The sequence below is a fragment of the Leptonychotes weddellii genome, chromosome 8, assembly GCF_054177405.1.
Source record: "Leptonychotes weddellii isolate Sample4059 chromosome 8, ASM5417740v2, whole genome shotgun sequence".
In the NCBI taxonomy this organism is placed as follows: Eukaryota; Metazoa; Chordata; class Mammalia; order Carnivora; family Phocidae; genus Leptonychotes; species Leptonychotes weddellii.
In genome coordinates, this window is record NC_138376.1 from 117591550 (window position 1) to 117613622 (window position 22073).

Consider the following 22073-nt stretch of genomic DNA (forward strand, 5'->3'; position numbering starts at 1 on the left):
ATGGAAGTCCAACGTCAAATTCACCCTCATCAAAATTAACCTATCACAGGAAGACAAATATTAACCTTTCAAGAGTTCTCCAAACACTACAAAGGATTGTATGCTGTAAATAGTTATGATTATTTTCTAACCCATCACTATTTTTTATGTCTTGAATTTCAAAGGGTTTTTCTGAACAAGGATAAGGTCTTTGTTTTATTATTTCATTTTAAATAAAATAATATTACTTTTCACTCTGCTAGTTCTATAACAATATACTTATTCAGCAAGGGCATATTTTTATTTTTCTGAATTATATTTAAACTGTTAGGTCAGGTATAATTCTTTTATACATTACAGTATATTATATTTGTATACAGTATATTTATATATAGTAGACCCCCCCCATCTGTGAGGGATCTGTTCCAAGATTCCCAGTAGATGCCTGAAACTGTGGACAGTACTGAACCCGTATATATACTATGTTTTATCCTAGACATAGGTATGATAAAGTTTAATTTATAAATTAAGCACAGTAAGAGATTAACAACAATAACCAATAATAAAATAGAATTATAATAGTATACTGTAATAAAACTTATATGAATGTGGTCTCTCTCAAAATATCTTACTGTACTGCATTCACCATTCTTTTTAAAATGTTTTTATTTTAAAAAATTTTTTTAAAGATTTTATTTATTTGAGAGAGAGAGAGAGAGAGCACAAACAGGGGGAGTGGCAGGCAGAGGGAGAGGGAGAAGCAGACTCCCCACGGAGCAGGGAGCCCGACGACAGGCCGTGGAACTCCATCCCAGGACCCTGCGATCGTGACCTGAGCCCAAGGCTGACGCTTACCTGACTGAGCCCCCCGGGCGTCCCTGCATTCGCCTTTCTTGTGACGATGTGAGATGATCAAATGCCTATGTGATGGATGATACTACATGAATGATGTAGGTGTGTGACTAGTGTTGGGCCACTATGGTGGGGGTGGCGGGGAGCTACTGTATGACCTTTATGCTTACTTATTTTCCCAACTAAATGTGGATGGCAAGTTTGGGACACCAGAGCTCCTTTTGCACACTGCAACCAAAAGGAAACAGTAAACAGTGGATGCCCTGGGTAGTAGTTGTTGCTGTTGTGTTTTGTTTTTTCTCTCTCTCTTTTGGGTCCTTCCTCTTTCCCAGCTCTTTGAACCTCGCTGCTTACTTGAGCCTCCTTTCCATGGACATGGCGCAGATGTTTCTCCACCGCCGGTCCAGGTTCCGCGTCGCCTGCTGGATGGAGTCACACTCCGCGTCGGTGGCGCAGGCGTCGCAGTCATGCAGCAGGACCTCACACAGGTTGAGGACGGAGGCCACGCCCGTGCTGTGTTTCTCGATGTCTCTCTGAAGCTCCTGTGGGGAATGAGACCCGCTTTATTCAAATACTTGGATGCAGATGAGAGAAACTGCAACAGGCTTCGCTGGCTAAGAAATGGTGAGGCAAACCCTTGACAAGTATCTCCTTTCCTTGAATGCATGAGGTTTCTTCAGCATCGCTATGAAATATGGCAAGCTCAAAAACGGGAGAAGATGAAGCTAGAGATATTTTGGCTATGTGAGCTATGCCAAAATATAAATGGAACAAATGAAATACACTACATTAATTACATTAAGAGTAAAATTAGCTTTTGTAGTGGTTGAAGAATAAATCTTGCCCCAGACTCTACTCTATAGATACATCACTTCCATTTCGATCCACTGATCAATCAGTCAGTCAAAGGAATACATGTGCTCTTGTTAATAGCTGGCACTTAAGAACTGGGATTTCATTTCCAAAGTTCTGCAAACTGCTTAAACAGTTAGTTCTGCCATCATTAAAAAGTACCAGGGTTTAAAAGACCTAGGTTCTCTATCATATATGACATCATAACATCAACAGCTTCCCCATTGACCAATTTTAAAGGTATGACAGAAATAGAGAGATGATGATGATAAATAAGGCACTGGATTTCCCCAGTATCACACCATGTAGAGTCTTCATATTAACTGCATAAAATGTAAATGCAAAATGTACGTTATTTTTTCTATTGAGCTTTTAACTCAATTTGTTCAAGGAATTTCATTATTAAGAGAGGCTACTGGTATTTTTTTTGCCCTATTCATCAAGGTCCTTAATGTATTTTCCTTGTCTTTAAAACAATTCTTGGATGTGCCTAGCTTTTCTCTTGTTCTAAAGATAATTCCTCAACTTACTCAAATAGCTGAAATTTATATTTTTGTGTGTGTGTTCTTCCTCCTATTTTTCTCTTTAACACCATGTTTCAATGTCTTCCATGCAAACATCAGCTTATTGTCAAATGCAATAAGTATCTTTGATTAATATTTGGAGATTTTATGAAATAGACAAAAGAAGATAGATTCTATAAAAAATATTTCTATTTCACTAAACAGTCCTTTCATATCTCTTGTGTAACCTCTTTCAGTTATGTGGAACTTATCACAAGAACTGCTGGTCTAAAAAATACAAAATTGAACTCAATATTTGCTCAAAGATGAAGACAGAGACATCTGTGAATGAGATCATTAGGTAAATTCTAGGTCTTAAAGTGCCTTTTTTACAAGGATATACATTTGGAAGTAGTGTTAGGTACATGAACATAATCAATGCATTTTAAGTTATAGCATTTTGATTTAATTTTCCCCAAGTACTCAAAAGGTTTTCTTCCAGCTTTATTGAGATATAATTGACATATAACAACACTGCATAAATTTAAGATGAACAATGTGATGATCTGACGTGTGAATATATTGTGAAATGATTACCACAATAAGTTTAACATCACCTCACATAGTTACAATATGCATGTGTGTGTGTGTGTGTGTGTGTGTGTGTGTGCTGAGATCTACTCTCTTAGCAACTTTCAAATATGCAACACAGGATCGTTAACTATAGTCACCATGCTGAACATTACATTTCTAGAACATGTTCACCTTATAACCGGAAGTTTGTACCCTTTCACCACCTTCATCCATTTCCCTCACCATCACCCCCATCTCTGGCAACCACTCATCTACTGTTTCTATGAGTTCAGTTTTTTTTTTTTAGAGTCCACATATAAGTGAGATCGTACAACATTTGTCTTTGTCTGTCTGACTTATTTCACTTAGCATAATGACTTTAAGCTTCATCCATTTTGTTGGAAATGGCAGTATTTCCTTTCTTATGGCTGAATAATATTCCATTGTGTATATATACCACATTTTCCTTATCCTTTTATCTACTGATGGATACTTAGGTTGTTTCCATGTATTCACTGTTGTAAATAATGCTTCAGTGAACGTGGGGGGTGGAGATACCTCTTCAAGATAGTAATTTCATTTCTTTCTGAAACCTACCCAGAAGTGGAATTCCTAGATAACATGGTATTTCTATTTTTAATTTTTTGAGAAACATCCATAATGTTTTCCATAGTGATGATACAAATTTACATTCTCACCAATAGTGCATGAGGGTTCTGCTTTCTCTACATCCTTGCCAGTACTTGTTATCTTTTGTCTTTTTTGGTAATAGCCATTCTAACACGTGTGAGGTCATATCTCATTGTGGTTTTGATTTGCATTTCCATCATGATTAGTAATGTTGAGCATCTTTTCATGTACCTATTGGCAATTTTAATATCTCCTTTGGAAAAAATGTCTACTCAGGTCTCTTTCCCATTCTTTAAATTGGATTATTTGGGTTTTTTTTGCTATCGAGTGGTAGGAGTTACTTATATATTTTGGATATTAACCCTATCAGATATGTGGTTTGCAAATATTTTTTCCCATTCCAGAGGTTGCCTTTTCATTTGGTTAATCATTACTTTTGCTTTTCAGAAGCTTTTTAGTTTCATTTAATCCAACTTGTTTATTTTTGGTTTTGGTGGTTGTACTTTTGGTGTTATGGCTAAAAAATCATCACCAAGATCAATGTCAACAAGGTTTTTCCCTACATTTTCTTCTAGGAGTTTTATGGTTTCAGGTCTTATATTTAAGCCTTTAATACATTATTTTGAGTTAATTTTTGTAAGTGTTGTAAAATAGGGGACCAGTTTCACTCTTTTGCATGTGAATGTCCAGTTTTTCCAACATCATTTTTTGAAGAGACTATCCTCTTCCCAGTGGGTATTCTTGGCTCCCCTGTCAAATATTAGTTGACCATATATATGCATAGGTGTATTTCTGGGCTCTCATTCTGTTCCACTGGTCTATGTGTCTGTTTTTATGCCAGCATCATACAGTTTTGATTACTACAGCTTTGTATCATAGTTTGAAATCAAGAAGTGTGATAACTCCAGCTTTGTTCTTTCTCAGGATTGCTTCAGCTATTTGGGGTCTTTTGTGGTTCCATACAAATTTTAGAATTGTTTTTCTGTATCTGTAAAAAGTGCAATTGGAATCTTGATGGGAACTGTATTCAATCTGTGGATAGCTTTGGTTGTATGCTCATTTTAACAATATTAATTCTTCTAATCTATAAATGTGAGCTATCATTCCATTTGTGTCTTCTTCAATGTCTTTCATCTGAGTCTTACAGTTTTCAGTGTAGAGATCTTTTCGCTCCTTGGTTAAATTTATTCCTAAGTATTTTGTTGTTTTTGATGTTATTCTAAAGGAATTGTTTTTTTTTTTTTTTCAGATAGTTCATTGTTAGTGTATAGAAATGCAACTGGTTTTTGTATGTTAATATTTTTATCCTGCAACTTTACTGAATTTATAAGTTCTAACAGTTTTTTGGTGGAATCTTTAGGATTTTCTATATGTAAGATTATGTCATCTACAAACAAAGAATTTTATATCATCCTTTCTGATTTAGATGCCCTTTATTTTTTTTCTTGCCTGATTACTCTCTAGTAGGATTTTGAATATTATGCTGAATAGGCCTGGTGAGAGTGGGCATCCCTGTCTTGTTTTAAATCTTAGAGGAGAAGCTTTCAGCCTTTCACCATTGAGTATGATGTCATATAGCCTTTATTATGTTGAGGTACATTTCTTTTATATACCCACTTGGTTGAGAGTTTTTATCCTTTGAATTTTGTGAAATGTTTTTTTCTGTATCTATTGAGATATTATTTTTATATTTATTCTAGTAATGTAATATATCATATTTATTTTTATATGCATATGTTGAATCATTCTTGCATGCCAGGGATGAATCCAACTAAATCATGGTGTATGATCCTTTTAATGTGCTGTTGAATTTGGTTTGCTAGTACTCTATTGAGAATTTTTGCATCTATATTGATCATGAGTATTGGCCTATAGTTTTCTCCTCTGGTGGTGTCCTTACCTGGCTTTAGTATTTCTCGCCTTATAAAATGAGTTTGAGAGTGTTTCCTTCTCCTCAATTTTTTAGAGGAGTGAGAGCTGGCTTTAAATGTTTGGTAGATTTCACCTGTGAAACCATCTGGTGCTGGACTTTTCTTTGTTGGGAGGGTTTCGATTACTGATTCGGCCTCTTTACTCATTATTGGTCTGTTCATATTTTCTACTTCTTCCAAATTCAGTCTTGGTAGGTTGCATGTTTCTAGACGTTTATCCATTTCTTCATAGTATGTTATTACGATCCTTTGTATTTCTTATAATGTCTCCACTTTCATTTATAATTTTTATTTATTTGGGTTCTCTCTTTTTTTTAAGATTTATTTATTTGAGAGAGAGAGAGAGAGTGAGCACATACATGAGTGGGAGGAGCAGAGGGAGAGGGAGAGAAAATCTCAAGCAGACTCCTTGCTGAGCACAGAGCTTGACACAGGGCTTGATCTCATAAACCTGAGATCATGACCTGAGCCGAAATCAAGAGTCAGATGCCTAACTGACTGAGCCATCCAGGTGCCCTTCTTTGTTTTTCTTGGTTAGTCTAGCTAAAGGTTTGTCAATTTTGTTTATCATTTCAAAGAACCAGCTCAGTGTTGTTAATCTTTTATATTGTTTTCCTATTCTCTATTTCATTTATTTCTGCTCTAATCTTTATTATTTCCTTTCTTCTCTCAGTTTTGGGTTTAGTTTGTTCTTCTTTCCTAGTTTCTTGAGAGGTGAAAAATTTTGTTGTTTATTTGAGACTCTTTTTCTTCATGTATGCATTTATCACTCTAAGTTTCCCTCTTAGAACTGCTTTTGCTGCACCCCTTAAGTTTTGGTATGTTGTGTTTCTTTTTTTTTTGTTTGTCTCAAAATATTTTTTATTTTCTGTTTGTTTTCTTCTTTGCTCAGGAGTGTTGTTTAATTTCATGTATTTGTGAATTTTCTAGCTTTCTTCCTGTTAATTGATTTCTAGTTTCACATCATTATGATCGGAAAAGATCCTTGATATAATTTATATTTTCTTGAATTTGTTGAGACTTGTTTTGTGGCCTAACATATAACCTATCCTGGAAAATGCTCCATGATCTGAGGTAGGGGGTGGAGTGCCACTGACCAGGCTCTGCAATCAGCTCTGGTTGGGTGAGGTCCCAGGCTATGCTCCCTGACAGGGCAGTGCCACTGGCTGGACTCTGTGATTGGGTAGGGCTAAGGCTGAGCTCTGCAACCACTTCTGGTTAGGTTGGAGAGCAGGCTGTGATCTTAGACTAGACGGTGCTACTGGCTGAACTCTGTGTTCAGGTAGTGCCACGCGCAGGGCTTTGCAGTCGGACTGGGTCTCAGGCTGGCTCTTTGATTGTGCAGGGCTGCGGGCTGTGCCCTGGAACTGGGTGAGGTGATAGTCTGGGCTTTGCCATCAGGTGGGCTGCTGGCTGTGCTACCCTACTGGGCAAGGTCACCAGCTAGGCTCTCTGATAAGGAGGGACCTCCAGCTGTATCCCAAAGGGTGTAGAACTAGAGACTATGCTCCATGGTTGAGCTGGGTCACTGTCCAGGCTTTCTTGTCATGTGGAATCACAGGCTATGCTTGGTGATTGGTTGGGGTCACTGTCTGAATAAGGTTGAAGGCTGTGTTCTGCAATCAGACAAGGTCATAGGCTGGATTCTATTGCTAAGTGGGTTTGTCATCTGGGCTCCATGGCTAGCTAAGGTTGTAGGCTGGGTTCTGTGGCTGGGCGAGGCTGTAGGTTGAGCTCTGAGCTTGTCCAGGGTCACTATCCAGACTCGCTGATTATGTAGGGCCAGAGGCTGTGCTCAGCAATTGGGTAGGGCTGCTGGCTTGGCCCCTTGCTCGAGCAGGGCTCTTGGATGGTTCCGTGGTTGCTTGGGTTCTCTAGCCAGGCCTCCTGGTGGGAAAGGATGAAGGCTATGCTCAGCTGTTGGGTGGGGCTAGGAATTGGCTTCCCTGCCCAGGTCAGATGGTAGAAAGGGCTCCAAGGTCAGTATGGCCCATTGTATGGGGACCAAAATCAGGCAGAACTGCCAAGTGAACTCCCAGGTCAGGTAGGGCCAGTGGCTGGGCTCTGCTGATGGGCAGAGATGCAGGCTGGGATCTCTGCTTGGGTGCAGCTGCAAACAGGAATACGATTTGCTGGTAGCGGTAAGCCTCAGCCCCCTTCTCCCTCACTAAATGCTCCCCAGTAATCAAGCATCAGAAGTTCCCTTAGTGGTTCCGATGAGTTGAGACCCAAGTGGGCCTCCTGGGAAGGATGGGGAAGCCGGGGGAGCCAGATACCTATACTGGCCAAGTGGTGCCCTCTTGGTGCAGCTCTGTGCCAGCCAGGAAGGATAATGCAGTCAGAGTGTGACTACACCTCTTACCCTTTTAATGTGGTCCTTCCTGGTCTCTGGGGTCCAGGCTGGTGCTTCATCCTTACCCTTGGGTTTGGGGAGTTTTACAATGGTGCCTTGTCTATAGATGGTTGCTGTTGGTCTTTTTGGGAGGGGGACTTAAGTCAGAAATAACCTATATGGCCATCTTGATGATGTGATTCCTCCACATACTTTTGGAGCTACCCCAGAGCAGATATTCACGGCCAGGGTATAAAAACCAGAACTGTAACTGATGGATTGCTGGAGGCTCAGTACAGACAATTGAGTTAAAAATTCCAGAGGATCCAGTCATTGGAGGGGGCTGCACAATTTTGTGAAATTTACCTCCAGGAGCTCAGCCAGGTTCCCACAGTAAATATCAGAGAAAAGACCCCTTGTACATCTGCTCAAAAGTTTTTGTTAAATAAGCCTGAGGGGGGGTTATAATTATGGGTAAGTACTCTATTACAGATAAAGAGTTTAGTCTCAGCTTTAACCTCCATCAGTAATGGTCCTGAATTGACACATAGCGTCTCTGAATTTATACTTCTTCATTTATAACACAGAGAAATTTGACAAGATGTCCTCTGAAGCCATCTCAAGTCTATGTATATTTCTGCCCAATTAAGTATGTACACTGGCAAGAGAAACATACAGAAACTCCAGGGAGGGGAATAGAAGAAAATGTATTTCTTATGAGTTTAATCTTTTTTTAAATATTTAAGAGAATTTTCCCCTTTGGAGACAGATTACTATTTATCTGTCTTTTGCAACATGGATCCCAAATGCTATAATTTTTACAGCATCATGGTTAAACATTTGCCACAAAGGAAACTGTGGTGAATATGATAGGATTGAAATAAAATTTACTAAGCACCCACTTTGTGCTAGGTGCTGTGCTAAGTGTTTTTCACATTAATTTTTATAATAACACTGTGAGCCATGTACTCTGATTATCAGCATTCTATATACACAAGGGTTAAAATAGTTCATTATTCAGGTCATGCAGAAAAGTGGCGAAGCTCAGATTTGAACCCAGGGAGTCCTTACTTTTAACCACTGGTATACAGTTGTTGTTTTTTTCAACTTTAACTTAAAATTGAATTAAAAGGCAGTATGAACAAATATTAATACATTAACAAGTCAAAAATTACTGCTAAGCTTCCCTTTTCACTCCTGATTCTCATTTTCCAGAAGTAAGCATTTCCATCTCTTGTAGCTCTGTCTTTGGTTTTAACTTCTGTATTTCTAAGTGGCATGTTTATGTTGCTAGTTCGTGATTTTTAAATTTTAGACATTATCTATGCTTCTACAGCAGAGACGGAATAAACTTCTACCTGACTCAACGTGGCTCCAGTTACTGTTTCAGCACATCTTATAGCTGAAGAGATAATGATTGTTTGCATGATTTTGGTCATTTAATATGGTTACTTAATATTTTTTGTATCTAAGCAACAAACTATCTATGGTTATATTTCTTTTCTTATATAACTTTTTGTGTTATATGGAATCAGTAGCTCTCTCCCTCTCTTTAAAACATGACTATTCCTAGCTTCTATCCTTTCTCTATGGAGTTAATAAACTCCTTCCAGTGTGGTTAAGGTAATCAAGGTAATCAAAGTAATCAGGTAATCTGGTAATCAAGTTCGACTGTCTTATTCCTTGGAGACATCCCTCCCAGAGCACCCAACTCCCTACTCCAATCTGAACAGTGGTGCTCCAGGCTGCGGGGCAGCTGGTATCTGGGACAGTCCCTCACCATCCATCCTGGGCATTGGCTTCTCTCTCTTGTGTTGAATATTATTTTTCTTCTCATTTTAGTATATGCAATCTATCTTTCATAAGCTTCCTGAGAATGTATGCATTAGGAAGTAAGTATTTTATATATTAAATGGCAGGTATAGTGTCATAAATTATAAATAATCTTCCCAGCTTTTTGATGGCATTGTGTCATTATCTTTTAGCTTTCATCCTTATTTTGGAGAAACCAGACTTTTCCATCTTGGAAACCTTCAAGATCTTCTCTTTGTCTCCCGTGTTCTGTAATTTTATAATGGTTTTGCTTTGTTTTTAATTTTCCTGGGCATTTGTAGGACTTGTGCTCTAGAAGTACAATTGACCCATGAACAAAGTGGGGTTTGGGATCGCCAACCCTGCACACAGTTGAAAATCTACATATAACATTTGACTCCCCCAAAACTTAACTACTAATAGCCAAGTGCTGACCAGAAGAAGCCTTACCAAAAACATAAATAATCCAATAACAAATAATTTGTAGGGTATATGTATTATGTACTGTATTCTTACAATAAAGCAAGCTAGAGAAAAAGAAAATAATAAGGAAGGGAAAATAATCTACAGTACTGCATATTTTGTTGCATAAAAAGCCCACAAATAAGTGGACCCACACAGTTCAAACCGATATTGTTCAAGGGTCAACTCTACACATTTTTCAGCTTGTTTTTACATTACGACATTGATAATTTCTTACTCTCTATTTTCTTTATTTTTTGTGGGGGACTTTAATGGAATAACTGAATTGGATTTTAAAACTCTTCCATGAATTCTGGCTGTGATATAAGGCTGGCTAGTGACATGGTGGGAGCTGGGGCAATGGGGTGGGAGTCATACTATCTGGTACAGAGCATTTCTTTTTTTTTTAATTCTTTTTTTTAACATATAATGTATTATTTGTTTCAGGGGTACAGGTCTGTGATTCACCAGTCTTACACAATTCACAGCGCTCCCCAATGTCCATCACCCAGCCACTCCATCCCTCCCACTCCCCTCCACTCCAGCAACCCTCAGCGTCTTGTTTCATTTTTCCCTCCCAGAGCATTTCATTTAATCTATTTTTCATATAGTGGCTTCAGTCTCAATGGTACCCTGTAGCCCCAAACCCAAAGTCCCTCCGGGTTTGCCTCCTCCAGAGAGTAAGCCTTGGGTATTCCGCTGGAGTGAATGAGGCAGAGTGGTCTGGCTAGCTTGGATTAGAGGGAATCTGCCAGTCAAACCACTCCTTCTTCAGACTTTCAAGAAATCTTCCATTTTAATGCCCTGCAGACCTACTCTTTCCACTCCTGGAGCCTTCTTGGAATTCTGTGGCATGAGTCAGATTTCTATCCTCCATTCTGCAAACACCAGTAACTATTCATCTATCCACTTCTGCCTTCCAAAATTCTGATGGCTGTCTGTCATCTCTATCATCTTCTTTCCTGGTCTCTTTGCCATTGTGGGTTTTGACCTTTTTTCCCCTTTCCTATAATTTTATTGGGGTTTAGAAGTAGGTCAGGCAAATGATAAATTTGCCGTACTTAATTAGATACTGTTTTGATTGTCTTACATTTGCCAAATTACAGTACTATTAGGATTTTAACTGTTTTTAAACACTTCTCACTGGTAGACATCATTACCATGTTCTCCAGGAGTATTCAGGGAACTGGAGGCCAACTATAACCCCAACAGCTCAATTATCAGAATTTCAAACATGAGAGAATCCATCACAGGGCTTTAACCTTACAAAAATGGAAAAATGTCCTGCTAACAATTTTTTTAAAAGAAGAAATGCTTTTGAAATAATCCCAATATCTAAAAACTGTATTTTAATATCTATTTGCATTGGTTTAAATAGTTCATAAAATAAATTAAGTATATAAACTATTTCATAAGATTTCATAAATAGGTCTGTTTATATTTTGTAGTATTTTTAAGTTAAGCAACTTGGCTATCATGGCCTAAATGCAATGGAAGTAACAAAAGTGTGGACAGAATCTTCAAGGATAATCTAAGGGCATGGAGTAGCAATACTTTTTATGGGGGTTTTATGGCATTTACTACTAACCATTGGAGTCTGCTAAGGTTAGTAAAAATAAGGAAGGGGAATAGGAGGTAAAAAAAAAAATCCTTTCTGTATGTGTTTTTCATGGTCACTCTTCTTTTGCTTTTTTTGGGTAGTGTATTGTATGCCGGTGTGATGTGCTGTCTTTGCTACACAAATGAAGGTAAAATTACAGTGTGTGGTCTGAAGATCATGCAACACTTCTCCCAAAACAAAATGTTTTAGGCTCTAAAAACTCTAAGAATACACTGTAATCTTTCTTCAAACACTATATGCAGGGGGAAAAAAAGTCTCTTTTCTATGTATGTAGTAGTGGGCTCATGACCCACAAAGAAATAAATAAAATGTCAGCTCTGTTATGACACATTACTGAGGCTCAAGCAGCTTAGGATGTCTTCTTGGTGGACCAACGACATTAACCCCATGACAGCATATCTTCTAGACTCAACTCCTTAGTGACATAGGACCTGTTTGCCCCAAAGACCTGCCCTGCCCAAGCCTCCCCTTTCTCAGCAATCTTATGTCTAGCTTCCTCCTGATTTTCCATCTCAATTCACCATCTCACATCTGCTTCTGTATCCTGACCAGGATGTTCAAGAGCCTACTTACTTCCTTTAGTTGTTTTAAGTTTTACCTGCTGCTCCATGAGCTTCTTCTGTATTTCATCTGAGTCACAGGAATCATAGACTATGGGCTTGGCGAGCTCTGACTCAATGTGAGCCAGCCAAGTCCTCAGGCTGCTCATGTTCTTATCCAGCTGCTGTACAGCAACCAGGGTCTCCTTCAGCTTCTTTACCCTGTGGGCAGAGGAGAGACTTCACTCAAGTTTCCCTTGTGGGCAAAAGTGAGCACTGGGTCTAAAGCCAAGTTGCCTAGAGCCAAAGTCCTGCCTAGCTCAGCCACTTTGTGGCTGTGTGATTTGGGGCAATTGTACACCCTTCCTGTGTCTCTGTTTCCTCATCTATAACATAAAAGTAAAGGAAGAGTATCTGAGATTTGAATGAGTTGAATAATGCAGGGTCCATGGGAAACATTCAATAAATATCAGCTATGATGATGCTCAACATAGTCATAATGATATAACAGAGACAGAAACCTCATGGTGTCATAAAAATTATTTCCACACATTATGTAATTTAGACTCATATGAAGAATACCTGGGAAGAAAAAAAATGTACATTTCCAATGGATTGTCACCAAACAGATTATGAATTCACAGTTCTGATTACTCCAGCCCTGATGGGATGTATTTCAGCATCCTTGTGGCAGAAACTCAGTTAAAAGAAGAAAGCACGCTTAAGATGAACTATCAGTGAGTGATCATATGCATTTCATGCCAGATTACATTAAAGGTAACTAAGGATCCGTTGGATTGCCAATGGCAGAGGGCAGGTACAAGGCTGACCACCAGCCAGTCTTCACCTGCAAAGCTTAGTTCAGTGCAGTATTTTTTGTTACACAGCATGTTTTTTTAGAAAAAATGTTTTCCCATTCTTTTCAGGAAGGAGTAAAAACCAAATTGCTTAAGATTGCCACTTATCTAACAATCATGTGTGGACATCCTATGTGTCAGATGCTGGGAAGACAAAAATAAATAAAACTTGATTACTTTCCTAACGAAATGTACAGTCTGACTGGAAATCTGGACATGTATACAATAAAATATAATACAGTGTGGTTAAGAACTAAACTAAAGAAATGAACCAAGTCCCTGTCTAATAAAAAGGAGTGAACAATTCTGTCTGGCCACTTCTAGTAATTATTCACTCATTCATTCCCCATTTGCTCATGTCTATGTTCCTTCTACAAACATCTATGATGTTAGGTAGACATAGCACTAGGAGACAGAAATACAGTGAGGAGTGAAGTTTCATCCCTGTCACTGAGGAGCTTAGACTTTGCTGAAAGAGGGGAAATGAAGAAGTAACATTAGAGCTGCATCTTGAAAGGTGGATACAAGCCAAGCTGAACATTTCTGGCCTAGAAAACAGAGAAGAAAAGCAGAGATTTTTGAAGGCACCGTGTCATAATGTCAGGGGGCCTAGGGGTGGGGAGGGTGGGGAAGAGAATCAGAAAAGAGTTGCGGTTGTGCTGAGGCAAGACGGATGGACAGGCTGGAGTAAGCTTATATAGGTCCTGCAGTGACATGACAATGGCGTTGTGTGCAGTTTAAAGATAAATAGGAACTTTGCCAAGATGTGTCAGCCAAGGAATGATAGGATCAGGTCTGATTTTGAGTAAGTCTGAAGTGAGGTTCATGTGGAAGTCCATTCAGGTATAAGAATACCTATATTTGAATAACATTTTCTGTTCATAAAGACACTCTTAGGTGCATTTACCTTATATTGTTTTGAAAAAAAAAATGTGTGTTTAAAAAATTACGTTCATACTCCACAATATATTCTATTAATAGGAAACCGAAAACATGTGTTGCTCTTTGTTTATCATGACTCATAATTCCATTCAAGGTGAGACTTCTCTAATTAGCTTTGTAAGTACATATCGTACCCTGCCCCCAGGGCAGTTCAAGGTGTTGGCCTTGAACAATAACTCCAAGAACACTTAAATACAACCTACTTGCATTTTCCTCATATGTAAGACAAAACTCACTTGAGGATCAGTCAGTGAATAGTTTTAGAACGGCTACGGGGTGCAAAGCTGTGGGTGCACATTTTATCAATGACCACGGCATGGGCTTGGAATTTGATGTGGCCCTGGCCCTCCTGCTTTAGTGGCCCAGGCTGAAAGGACAGTCTACCATCAATAAGCACATGGGAATAGGACTACAGAATAGCTCATTGCACTGAGATGTCTGTCCTGGTTTTACCTCTGTAAAAAAGTCCTTTTGGGAACCTCTCCCACTTGACCAGCTTCCTATCTTCAGACCTGGTAGGATCTGAATGCTGCCGACGCTTTGGGATGGGGTTTTATAGCAACCTCATAATATCATCAGGGTTTGGTGTGGAGTGAGAGATTGGCAGAATACTTCATTCAGTGCTTGCCTTCTTCCTGCTCTCCCTTATTTTAACTCCCTAGTATTATTTATGCACAAGTTCCTCTGCCCATGTTAAATTTCTTGGGAAACTGGAACTGTGAATTTCTACTTTTGGTTTTCCTCTTCCCCTGCAGTGTGACCCTCAGCACTTGGCACAAAGTTGGGCACGACTTAAATGCCTGATAAACATAAATAATTAGTATTCTAAATAAAATACTTTTATTTTGTAAGGATACTTTATTTAATTTAGTTGATATTAAATGTATACTTAAATTTTTTCCCTAAGTCCAACATTTGCAAATGGTCTGTCAAGTACTAAAATTTATTCATTTTCTTGGTCCAAAATTCAGTTACAAAAATGATCAATCAGAGAGGGAGACGAACCATGAGAGACGATGGACTCTGAAAAACAAACTGAGGGTTCTAGAGGGGAGGGGGGTGGGAGGATGGGTTAGCCTGGTGATGGGTAATAAAGAGGGCACGTTCTGCATGGAGCACTGGGTGTTATGCACAAACAATGAATCATGGAACACTGCATCAAAAACTAATGATGTAATGTATGGTGATTAACATAACAATAAAAAATAAAAAAATGATCAAAAGAGCTAAGGCACAAAAGAATGTGAGTAAACACTGTTCCACTAGATATTTTCTACACTGGTCAAATAATTTACAAGATTAGTAATCCTGTATAATATTGAATGGGTTTCAATAGCCAGCAGTGAGTGTGTAGTATGTCAAGGGCATCGTGACATGGAAATGCTTGTTCATATAGTCCATTAGGGACAAGTTCCTCTTTCAAATGAATGTGTAAACCTCAGTAAAGTCAATGGGGGTGAACATTTAAAGTGGTTTTCCTTTCTCATTTTTTAAAACATGTATTTGAGTACAAATAGCAAAATGCATTGTGTGTGCGTGTGTTGGGGGGGAGCAGATGTGAGCTGAGGGGAAATGGGTAGTAAAGCCCCAAACATCTTCCTTGAACTTATGAAAGTTGATATTTGCAGGACAGAGAGCATTCCTTTTTTTTTTTCTTTTTTAAGAGAAATGTCCCATATTTTTTCCATTATTTCTTTAAAGGAAATCCTTGGGTAAAGTGTCACACTGTTTTTATTTATCTATCATTTTAAGAAGTTCGAGCAACATTCTTTTTGGTAGCATCCAGGATTATAATTCAAAATGGATGTTTGCAGATGTCACAAGTCTGGGTAAGTTTAGCAAATCTTGTGCATCTGTAAGTTCCTGTAGCTGATGGGTCTTCTCACAGTTCAGTGTGCCTCATGGGACTTCACCTTCCTGAGAAGGAGTCTACTACTAAATCCAGCTGCATGAATAGCTATATATACACATAAACACTGCATGTATATATTTATCGCTACTTTCCTTCAAACTAATTTAGTAAATCCATAAACCAAAACAAAAAAAATCACATTCTAAATATAATAGAACCAAAAGTACCATTAGTAAATCCTATTCACCAGTAGGAATTTATTTGGGGGAATGTTATGGTACAAGAATAATATTTTTAAAAATGAAGTTAAAATTCCTAATATAATGTTGTTCTCAGTAAAAAAAAAAAACATGAAATAAACATTTGCATAATCCACAAAATTACTATTTTAGGCATAAATTTTTACATTTTGCACATGTTTTAAAACCTTTATGCTAGTCAGTAACCAAAATGTACTGACAAACCTAAACAGAAACAACTTTTTCTCATACACAAAACCCTCCAGGCCCCCGCTTTATGGGCAGATTTTTATTTAATAAAGGGAAAGCTTTCCGCTACAAAGCTGCGAACTGGCTAAGGCTGAATTTCAGTTTCATCAGGAGCCCATCCTTTAAATAGCAGATGATGGACAAACTGGATCTTCTTACTGGGTCTCTTTCCTGTGTCTCAGGCTCTCTACTGTAGCATTCCCCTTGTATGACACATACAGTCCAGGGACAACTGGAATACCAAGCCATAACCAAGTCCATCAACCTTTCCCTCCAGCTCCGCATGCCCAGTAGGGGGACAAGAAAACCAACCGACAAAGAACTCTTGGGAGTCCATGGCCAACGAGCTCCTAACACCAAATCATCTCTACTAACACTGGCAAAAACAATCACAGATTAAAGATCCAGCATCTATCCTATGAAGCCCATGTAACATGAAAGCTATGCACAATGGAAGAAACTCAAGGAGATAGATGCCTGCCTTGTGACATCGCAGTTACATTCTGGGAGATCTGCATCCACACAGCCGTCCTCGGCCATCCTCAGGGCACACAGATCTTCTGCCACCACCATGAAGCTTCCAACTTGCAAGTTAGGTCTGCAGAGCAAAAGGCTAAATCCTGCGTGGAGATGAAAGTTTCCCCTTGTCTGCGTATGGAAGTATGAAAATGCTCACTCTAAACAAATGTTGGTAGGTCTCTGCCTGATAATATGACACTGAGCAGTGACAAGTGGTCATGTTTCTAAATAAAACCTACATTCATTAACATGTGCCAAGCCTGATCTCCTGGAATGTAGGCCACGAGTGTAAGAAGGGGAAAAGGCTCAGTGTAATCTGCAAGGAGGGGGAGGCTTTCTAAAGAAAGAAGGGTATAAAAAATAAGGCTGGCTGCAGACACTGACACTCTGGAAGGACAGGCAACTCTTCTTGTGGGCTGTTTGTTGAGTTGAAAAGGATTTTTGAAAAAAGATAAATCACCCAAGTGCAAACAAAACCTCCACAAGTACAGCAAGTTGTGGTAGCAAAAAACAGCAACTTTTTTTTCCTTCTGGTTGAAATGCCAGCTGAATGGTGTAAGTAGGAGTTTTAGGGGTTGTTTGGGAAGATGGGATGGAAAAGATATTCTGTAGAAAAGTGGTTGGTCTTCACTTTTGAAAAGACTATTTAAACAAGAAAAGTAATTGAAGAAATATTATTCTTCCCTTCCATATTCAAAACCTTTTGTCCTTTTAAAAATAATGATGCAAAGTGACAAAAGTAACATGTTCATTTTAAGATAATATAATAAGGTATCTGTTCATTTGCTTGGTGGGATTCAGATAACTTTCTTTTGTGAATTTCAAGAGTTTCAAATTTTCTGTACTGAATCTATGTTAATTTCACAATTCAAGCTTTTAAAGAAAATAAGCTCTCAAATTATTAATTACTGGTAATTTAATAAAATGTGACGAATGCTGGCTGCTTTAAATCCTTTTTGGATCAAGGTATTCATACACACAAATAGGTTGCAAACAAACAAACAAATAAATAATGAACGTTTGCTAAATTCTTTTTAAAAGTCCTATATGATGAGTTGCAAAATAAAACAAAGCATTTGGGTCTGGTTGTGTGAGATAATTGCTTTTAAAACAGAAACATATTTTCTTTTTAAAAGCAACAATTTTATTTTATGTAAGAAATACACTCCAGAAAACTTAGTTATAAATAAAATTATTTTTCAAATCCTGCTATTTTAAAGATACCCTATTGTGAATTCTTTATAAAATAATCACTTCTCTAATGTATTATTTTTAACAATCAGGAAGATATGCATATAAGCTTTAGTTAAAGGAATATATTGGTCATGATTCCATAACAGTAGGTAAATTTATTTTTTCTTGATTATGACTAACACTTCTGAAAACCCGAGATCTTTGAAACCTTGTACTGCCATTATTTTCCTAGTTCAATTCCTTTTTACTTTATTTAGTTTTCCTCATGGGTTCAAATTTTTTTCGCATGCTCATTATCATTAGGACAATATATTTACTGCAGCAAATTAAACATAAAGCAAGTTACTGTAAGGTCAAAAAATGGTAACAATATCAATGTCCATCACTAGGGAAGATACTGGATAAATCATGTAAATTAAAACTATGGAATACTCTGTAGCTCCCTAAAAGAACAAGATTTCCATATGTGGCATTTTATGGTTATACATGGTCCTTCCTCCTGCATTGTCTCTTTGGAGCTATGGCAGTTATTTTAATGACTATTTTGAAAATGAGGAAGCTAGGGCTCAGAAAGGTCTGAGGTCACACAGCCTGAACACGACGGACTAAACTCAGGACTCTTGATTTGTTCTGTGCTGTTTCTGTGCTTGCTGATGTGCATCAGTACATTCCTGATCCTGGCCAGAGTTTTCCAAATTGACCCCCATGAGGTAATGCCAGCCATAAACTCCAAGAATCAAGTTTTCTTCTTGCTCTAGCGTGGGTGGAACCCCTGTTAGACTGAAACGCTGTCTAAGGGCAGCTGCCCCAACTTCACAAAGCCTCCCTTGCACTGCACATGCGGTTTATCTATACAGCCTCGAAGCTCCCTCTGGGCTGAGAACTGTCATGTGCTGAGTGCTCTGCTAAGTGGTTCACGGGTACTATCTCACTTAGTCCTCCTAACAACTTTTTACACTTGTGGTAACTGAGGTATTGAGAAGGTAAGGAACTTGCCTAACATCACAGTGTGGGTGAAGCAGCGCAACGTGATGATTCAGGCAGGTGAGGCCTTAAGCGCATGCTCGGCTTTATTCTTGTCTGTACGTGCGGCACTTTGCATCCTATGTCTTAGATTGGAGAAATGCAACGAATACTGGAGTGACCATTTTGTGCAAAGAGCTATGCTGGGTGCAACGAACACTGGAGTGACCATTATGTGCAAAGAGCTATGCTGGGTTCCGGCTTCACTACGGATATGCTTACAGTGTAGCAGAGAGATGAAACTGTAAACAACTAATCACACAAGATACTTATTACGGCAGAGGGAAATTCTATGAAGGAGAGGACAGAAAGCCTGCTGAGAAGGTAAGAAGAATCTCACCTAATCCAAAGAAAAGGAAGAACATGAAGAGCAATTAGGAGCGGGCCAGGCTGGATAGGGGCAGAAAAGTGAGCAGGCAGGTGTGATGGAAGGAGGAAGAGCTGAGGTGAGTCGTGTGTATACTTGCTCTGTACCTTACTCGGTTAGGCACCATTTTCTCTTTCATCTTTTACATTCTCTAGGTCTGGGGTCAGCAAACTGTGGCTGGCCACCTGTTTTGATAATAAAATGTTATTGGAACCCAGCTGCAGTTTTCTGTTTCCTTACTGATAGATCTATGGCTGCTTTTGCAATATGGCAGAGGGGTTTCAGCAGGGACCATGTGGCCCACAAAGCTGAAAATATTAACTAGAGAGTCTTGTGCAAAAAGTTTGCCAATCTCTGCCCTGTAGCAACATCCATAGTACTTCATACACAGGAGACATTCAGTAATTTTTTTTTTAAATTATATGTTTTTACTCTACTTCTATATGGTGTTTAAGGGAATTGTAATAAATACACAGTTGAAAAGCAAGCAGCCACAAAGGACCACATATTGTATGATTCCATGTATAGGTCCAGAATAGGTAAATCTGGGCTGGCCTGGGGCCAGTGGAAGGAGAGAGGGTGGAGGGGAAAAAGATGATTAAGGCTTTTATTTGGGGGTGATGACAATGTTTTAAAATTGATTGTGGTGATGGATACACAGGTCTGTATATATGCTAAAAATTACTAAATTGTATACTTGTGATAGATGAGTTGCATGGTATGTGAATTATACCTCAATAAAGCTGTTACTGAAAAAAAAGTCCCAAATAACTAAAATGTACTTTTGTTTTGGTGATGGGGATTTAGGTGTGGTAGAGGGAAGAGGAATATTCTTATGTTAGAGAGTACAGTTAATTAAAAAAAACAAAACAAAACACATCATTACAACAGAGCACACAACTTGAGTGTGACCTTCCTAGATATCCAAATGGGAAATGTTCAATAAAACACTGTCTGTCATAAAAAGCACTGAATGGGGCTCCTGGGTGGCTCAGTTGGTTAAGCATCTGCCTTTGGCTCAGGTCATGATCCTGGGGTCCTGGGATTGAGTGCCACATTGGGCTTTCTGCTGGGCTTCCCCCTCTTCCTCTGCCTGCAGCTCCCCCTGCTTGTGCTCTCTCTCTCTGTCAAATAAATAAAATCTTAAAAAAAAAAAAAAAAAAGCATTGAACAACTAATGCTAAATGACAGAGTTCCTGTTACCCTGAGCTCTAAAAAAACTACTATGTGGGGTTTTTTCATAGGGTTCACAGACAAAATGAGAGCCAGAATCCTAGCAGACAGTTCTATAGAAATTAGAGTACACCAATGACTGTTTCTTATGTTGACTCTTAAGGAAAAGCCAAGGGCTCAGACATGCTTTGGCCAATTGTCTTGGCCAGTATTGACCAACAGAACTTTCTGGGATGAAGAAAATGTTCTGTATCCGCAGTGCTCAATAAAGTAGCTATTATCCTCATATGGTTATTAAGCCTGGAAATGTGACTAGCAAAACTGACTGTAATTAAAATTAAACTGTAATTTAATTGCATCCCATTTCAGTTAATTTAAATAGCCACAGGTAGCTAATGACTACTCTATTAAACTGAGCAGGTCTAGAAAGTATGGACAGGATACTAGAGCATTATCCAATGAGACCTAAAAATAACTAAGCAAATTTTGTTGCCCTAAAAAGCTGACAATTCTTAGTGACAATTTAAAAAGTCAATGCAAAACACATTTATTTTGTACTCAGAATGGTCTAAGCTAATCCACTAGTGATAGGAAGTTGGCTCAAAGTTATGCATTCTATTTGTATGCAATAGGTTTATTATCAGTAAATCTTCTTTCTTTCTTTTCTTTTTCCTGTTTCTGTTAGCTGGGAAACTGTTCACCCGAAAATATGATCTTCAAAAATAACCTCTCCATTCCCACAAGAGCACCAAAACAACACAGAAATATCAAAAGGCACAACTAAGTTGTGTTCTGCTTTAATAAATCAGTGTGATAAAAAGTTGGAAGAGGGAAGAGTGGTGAATGGGACTGACCCATAGAAACTTGATATTTGAGCTGGCAGCTCAGAGTTGAATATGGGTGTGGGGGACTGTCATCTAGTGTGTGTACTCTCAAAGTTCTGATAAACAAGGGAATGGAAAATAAATGTGATGGCTGAGTGTCATTTAGGAGGGGCTTCAAAGAGACTATGAATCCAGTGTGGCATTAAGCTCTAGAACAAATAAATGGTCAACATGTCATCTAGTATACTTTGGAATGAGGCAATGAGAAACAGACAACACATCTATAAAAATCTACATCTGTGTATGATGAGACTCTACTAAAGTAGAAACATATGAGTGTTTTAGTGACTGTAGTGCAAAGTATGCATATCCAAAAATATTTAATTGATTCAAACTTTACGAATGTGTCTTTGGAAAATTAAACAACATCTAGAAAATCCTGACTTGAACAACAGAAAAGTTATAAATAAACATGACTTCAAGGAGAAAGCACCTAACTCATTTGATGTAACGTTGGCTAATGGCTGGGCATACACTTAAGCTAGCTTCTTATGAATAAACTATATTAAACTCAATTTAAAACATCTTTGACACAGTGTATCCCCCATATTCCATACCACTGAGCCACTAAAGATTAGAAAAAAAAACATTAACTAGTTTAGTTGGATTACATGGCAATGCAAGCCAAACCATGAGTCATAATTTAACCAAAAAAAAAATCCAAGGATGTTTACCAATTGGGCGGCTT

General features: G+C 38.4%; 1 protein-coding gene and 1 long non-coding RNA gene across 5 annotated transcripts in view; one reads left to right on the top strand and one right to left on the bottom strand.

Moving 5' to 3' along the window:
- Positions 1-22073, bottom strand: part of SYNE1 (spectrin repeat containing nuclear envelope protein 1) — a 429147-nt gene that overhangs the window by 30144 nt on the left and 376930 nt on the right. For 2 of the 3 annotated variants that reach the window (XM_081829165.1, XM_081829163.1), the window contains 2 exons: positions 12146-12308; positions 1186-1373 (listed from right to left, as the gene is read on the bottom strand). In XM_081829165.1, the coding sequence (XP_081685291.1) occupies positions 1186-1373; positions 12146-12308 (351 nt within the window). Of the gene's footprint in view, positions 1-1185; positions 1374-12145; positions 12309-16706; positions 16902-22073 lie in introns of those variants that run through there. The other variant, XM_081829164.1, reaches the window with a different exon arrangement.
- LOC145723144 (uncharacterized) lies at positions 17144-21321 on the top strand. Of its 2 annotated transcripts, none has more exons than XR_014148003.1 (3): positions 17144-17299; positions 19053-19407; positions 21187-21321. It is a non-coding gene; the product is annotated as an uncharacterized LOC145723144 (long non-coding RNA). The 2 variants fall into 2 exon arrangements; XR_014148004.1 differs by having other exon boundaries at positions 19243-19407.